The 5,196-nt window shown below is 47.9% G+C and overlaps 1 protein-coding gene across 2 annotated transcripts in view; it reads right to left on the reverse strand.

Annotated features, from left to right (window-relative positions):
• plekhh3 (pleckstrin homology, MyTH4 and FERM domain containing H3) overlaps window positions 1-3,791 on the reverse strand; it is a 24,268-nt gene extending 20,477 nt beyond the window's left edge. Inside the window, exon 1 of one of the 2 annotated variants that reach the window (XM_012825662.3) lies at window positions 3,099-3,791. In XM_012825662.3, coding sequence (XP_012681116.2) covers window positions 3,099-3,233 — 135 coding nt within the window. In that variant the 5' untranslated portion in view covers window positions 3,234-3,791. The remainder of the gene's footprint in view (window positions 1-3,098) is intronic. The other variant, XM_031570661.2, reaches the window with a different exon arrangement.
• Between the last annotated feature and the right edge of the window lie 1,405 nt (window positions 3,792-5,196).

Genomic DNA, 5,196 nt, shown 5'->3' on the forward strand with positions numbered 1-5,196 from the left:
TGACATGACATTTCCGCCCATGCTGACAAGTCCCCACCACAGAGAACCTAGTAATGAGACTGCACTAATCCTACCTATACTTATCTTTTACTCTGGGTAGATGCATGTCAGTCAAGTCGTGTCTAGGACACCCTGAGGGGCACCGGGAGGACAGCTGGGACTCTCCTGGGTGTTCTGAACTTGGTGAGGTATACGACCTAGAGCTTCAGAGACTGCAAGGGGCTTCGTCTGAAGGTGCTTCACTCAAATAGGCCACAAAGGAAGCCTGTTCCCACAACAGGACTACTTGATTTCCAATGACAATTCAGATCCTCTTTCTGTGAGCACACAGCTTATGAACACAGACGTTTTAAGACTGACAAGCTATTTGAGAGCCAACAACTTCCCAGCATACTATTCTGAAACATGCCCTAAACTTAGGGTCTAGGGGTATATCCTATGAATGGATTAGATTTATGTTTCCTGTTTGTTTCTACGAAAGGAGTTTCCTTCCTCTTGTGGAGGGATCTTAGCCACAGGCTGCCTGTGATACAGAGGAGTCGATAGGAGAGGAGAGGAGGACAGGAGTAGAGTAGGAGAAGAAGAATGGAGGAAAGTAGGAATGGAAGAGAGAAGGAGAGTGGAAGAGAAGGAGAAGAGGAGAGGAGAGCCCCACAGGAGAGGGCAGGGTTTGGGAAAGCTCATCTGCGTCACAGCACAGAGACTCATGTGGTCCTGGCAGGAACCTGGCACCAAACCATACCATTTCAGAGAAAGGACCTTTTGCGCACGCACATGTACACACACACACACACACACACACACACACACACTAATAAACCACAGGCAGACACACACACACACCCAGACAGGCACACACTAAATACACAGTCCAAAGGCACACACACACACACACACACACACACACACACACACACAAATGAGTGTGTGGGGTCTGACCACCTGCTTGAAGCTGTGGTTTGGTGGGCATCAGTCCTGCTGGTGAAGCCCTGTGCGCAAACACTGTAATGGAAGTTTCCGCAGAAAGAGAGGGCTTCCCCAGTAACCTACCAACGCTCCCTGAAAACCAACTGCCTGGACATGCACTAACTACGCCATGGAAAAAATGCCCTGACAATGCCGTTGCGTTTCTCAGTCTGTTATAGAAAGACACATTTGATATGTAAAAAGTTAAATGTAGCAATGACTCTGTATTAATGACTGGAAATACAATCTAAGAAGTAGCATTTTCTGCCTTCTGCACAGTGCTGCCAGCGGGAGCTTCCTGTGTGTGGTGGGGGTCTTTATGTGTTTGTTGTCATAGTTGTGCTAGCATGGGCTAGTTGTGTTTGTTTGTGTGTGTATGTTAGTTTGAGGCAGTAGCAGCTGGTCACACTAACAGCACTGGATTGAGCTGAAACAGCTAAGAAAACAGCACACAACAGGCACTGATTAAGGGTTCCAGGAGATCAGGAGATGGGGGCATGTGACCTTCACCCTCACACACACCTCTCTCTCACACACACACACACACACACACACACACACACACACACACACACCAAATACACGAACAGCCAGACAGTAATTGCAAGTTGATGGAACAGATGGAAAGTTGGTTGGAGAATAATATGAAATATTGATTTGTCTGTGAATCTTTTCAACAGCACACATCTGTGATGGGGGATGGGGGAGAGGGTGAGTGTGTGAGAAAGAGGGTGAGGGAGGCAGAGACAAACAGGAAGAGTTTGTGTGTGTGTGTGTGTGTGTGTGTGTGGGGGGGGGTGTGTGTGTGTGTGTGTGGGTGTGTGGGTGTGTGGACGAGGGAAGGTCAGAAATCCATTAGGAACAACCCTTTAATGTCCTCAGGCCAGTTCTCATTGTGTGTGTGTGTGAGGGTAGAATTCAAAGGCCCTGGGGTACCATTTACCACATGGCCTAAATAAGTGTGTGTTTTGTGTGTGTGTGTGTGTGTGTGTGTGTGTGTGTGTGTGTGTGTGTGTGTGTGTGTGTGTATTACAAGTTCACCCAGGCCCCTGTGACAAATAACTACGAAGGGAAGGGAAACCTGCATGAGGGAACCAAAACAGAACAAGGACAGTGCCACTGCATAAGGACTAGAAAAGCCTTAGATGAATGTGTCCACATTTGGGTCTCCACTGCAGTGGTGGACCAGACAGTCCTGAGAGAGAGACTGAACCCCAGTTAGAGTGGTGAGACAGTGCTAGGAGACTACTGACTGCTTTGAGTTTGGGTGCTTCAGAGGCGTGCAAGAAGGTAACAACAGCAGGACTACAATGGTCCTTTCACACACACACACACACACACACACACACACACACACACATCAGGACATCACTGAGATGTCTCACAGATCAGATGACCACTGAGACTGTTTGTGTGTGTGTGTGTGTGTGTGCGTGTGCGTGTGCGTGTGCGTGTGCGTGCGTGCGTGTGTGTGTGTGTGTTTGTGTGTGTATTGATCTGGAGACATGCTCAGTAGCATTTAGAAGGCTTCAATTACATTATGGGACAGTGTGACTCAGTGCTCAATGCAGATCAGACTCCAGCTCCTTCAGAAAACTGCACTGATTGGATCACTCACACACACACACACACACACACACACACACACGCACACACACACACACTAACAAAACCCAATCCAGCGACATTGCACTCTCAATGTATCTTTAAGAGATAGATCAGTGAGGTCAGTGTATGTAACTGGGATATCGCACTTCCTCTGGAAAAAAAATCAAGATTTCACATCCCATCGCCAATCGCAGGGCCGTGGCCACTTGTTCATCACTCCGGTACCATTCTAGCGTGAGGTCAGCTGGCTACCTGATCCTTGCGCTCCACACTGAGGCTCGCACGCTCTCAGAAGAGGGTAGCTGGGGTGAACCGAGCCGGCGACATCGCTCTCCAGGCACGTCGCCACAAACCTCTCCCTGTTCATACACCATTCACGTCTGACGCAATATTTACCGGCCATTTGAGCACTTTCAGCTGTGTCAATTACTTTCTCGGGGATATAGTCAGCGCAGAGAGGTACAGTCACGCAGAGAGGCAGAGCGAGATAATCGGTGAGTGTTTAGAATAGATGTGGTACTTACTCGTCCATTGCTGTTTACTTCGTCCTTATTGCGCAACTCAAACGACTCTTCTTCTTCTTTCTCTGCATGTTCTCGGCCCAACAGATTGAACCCCTGCCTGCAGCACACACACCAGTGCAGTCCCGGCCAAGGCATTCACCCCTCCTCTTCAATAGCCTGTGTCCACAGCTCTTTCACATGCACGTACACGGTCGTGGCTCCTATGTGTGTGAATATACACGTATTTCTTGCGTCCCGGTGGTGGGAGCTGTCCTGGCATACAACCACTGGTCTAAAGAGGCGCACCGGGGAAACGCGCACGTTGCGATCAGTCTCTCAGTGACAGTACTCCTTGAGAATTCCACAGTACCACAGCAACTTTGTTGATAGCTCTCCACAAAACTTAACGTCTATCCCAACCAGCAATGCTGAAGGCAAAACTCAAGCCTCCAGATGTTACGATGTCTCTAATGCTCTACCGCTTTCCTCCCAAGCATTCCTTTAATCAAATTAACGAGTTTTTTAAGTTCTTAAAGTTCTCAAAGAACCGAATCTAAGGTGTCAGATGACGCAAGGACATACTATGAAACAGCTGGTGAAACTATTGCGCACTAAATAAACTCCAGCGTCCCAGTACTCACTTCTGATTGCGTGCTCTCTCTCTCTCTCTCTCTCTCCTGATTGCGCAGCTCCAGTCTTCCTCTCCGAAGAACAGACTGCTGGTCTCCGAGAAGCCAGAGGACAGGGAGGAGCCAACTCTTGCGCTGGCCCAATGGGTAAGTGGAACCAGCTGGACACACACACGCATGCACACACACACACCTCCTACACACACACCGGTTCATCCACTGTAACATACTCTTGCGTCACATGCCGTCTTGGATTAAAGCCAAGTGGACTGTCTACTTTTTTTTTCCATACCTAGGTGTTATCAAACAAATCCCTTGTGGAAGGGAAAACACACACTTGGTTTTCATGTAATTTAGTCTGAATCGTTCCAAGCTGAACAAGCGCGTATGTGGTGCTTCTCAAACTGAACCGGATGAGTATTGAGACCGGTTGATTCTAGCTGAATATTTAGACGTAGTGTCATTACAACACACTGCAACACACTGCATTGTCACTGCAACCACTACTATGACAACAAAGAGATGCTAAGTACAAGGCTATCTGGATCAGATCACTGTTAAAAAAGCTTTTGAATCAAGACACCTCCTATATATATTTAAGATCTAATGAATATCTATTCATATGAATTGCCTGTCTCGCCACTTTCTCTATCTCCCCTCTGTCCCTCACCATCTACCACTTCTCAAATGAGACATGAGGGGAGAGTTTTCAGAGGAGAGTCAAAAGTGGTCACAGAGCGGAATAGACCCACCATTCTCTTTCTCTTTGTCTGCTGCACAGAGTTTGAGCATCCACTAAATAACTTCAGAACCATGCCAGTCGAGCTATAAATAGCATGAGTCCAGAAACATCTGACTGCTGAGGAGCATCAGCTTTGAGAGAGCAAGCAAAGAGCACGGACACTAGAACAGCGGGCCTTGGACAAAGCCCACCTGATTACAAATATACCGTATAAACCTATGATTACGGCTTCTCCTGGTTTCCTGTGTAGTAAATGTGAACTCTCACTGTTCTCCAGTGAGACTCCCCTGGGGATTGCTTCCCCCCAGAAGGGCCCGCCTCCATGTGATTGACACTTCCTGTGTGCTCCCCCTTGCCCCCCCCCCTTTTCCAGTGCTGGCTGTTGACTTTGGAGTCGTGTCCACAGGAGATGTTAGTGGAGAGCCAATCTTTCTTTTTAGTTTACTCCCTTTCTTTGTCTATTCTGTCTTTCTCTCTCTATCGACACTTCTCTTCCCTTTTTTCACTCTACCCTTTTTTCGCTATCTTTCACTATCAACTTTTCATAGTCTCTCGCATTGTCCATTTCTGTATATGTGTAAAATTGTTTAAAAAAAACCTTAACAAGTCACCTGTTAGTAGATGGCCGACGCTTGCCAAACTCCTGTGAAGCTGAGCTGAGCCAAGAGCTGAGCCAAGAGTGTGGGCTTCAGATGGGGCCGGGGCGGCGGTGCTAAGGGTGGAGGTGTTGGGGGATGAACACACTGGG

This window comes from Clupea harengus, chromosome 1 (genome assembly GCF_900700415.2).
Source record: "Clupea harengus chromosome 1, Ch_v2.0.2, whole genome shotgun sequence".
Taxonomy (NCBI): domain Eukaryota; kingdom Metazoa; phylum Chordata; class Actinopteri; order Clupeiformes; family Clupeidae; genus Clupea; species Clupea harengus.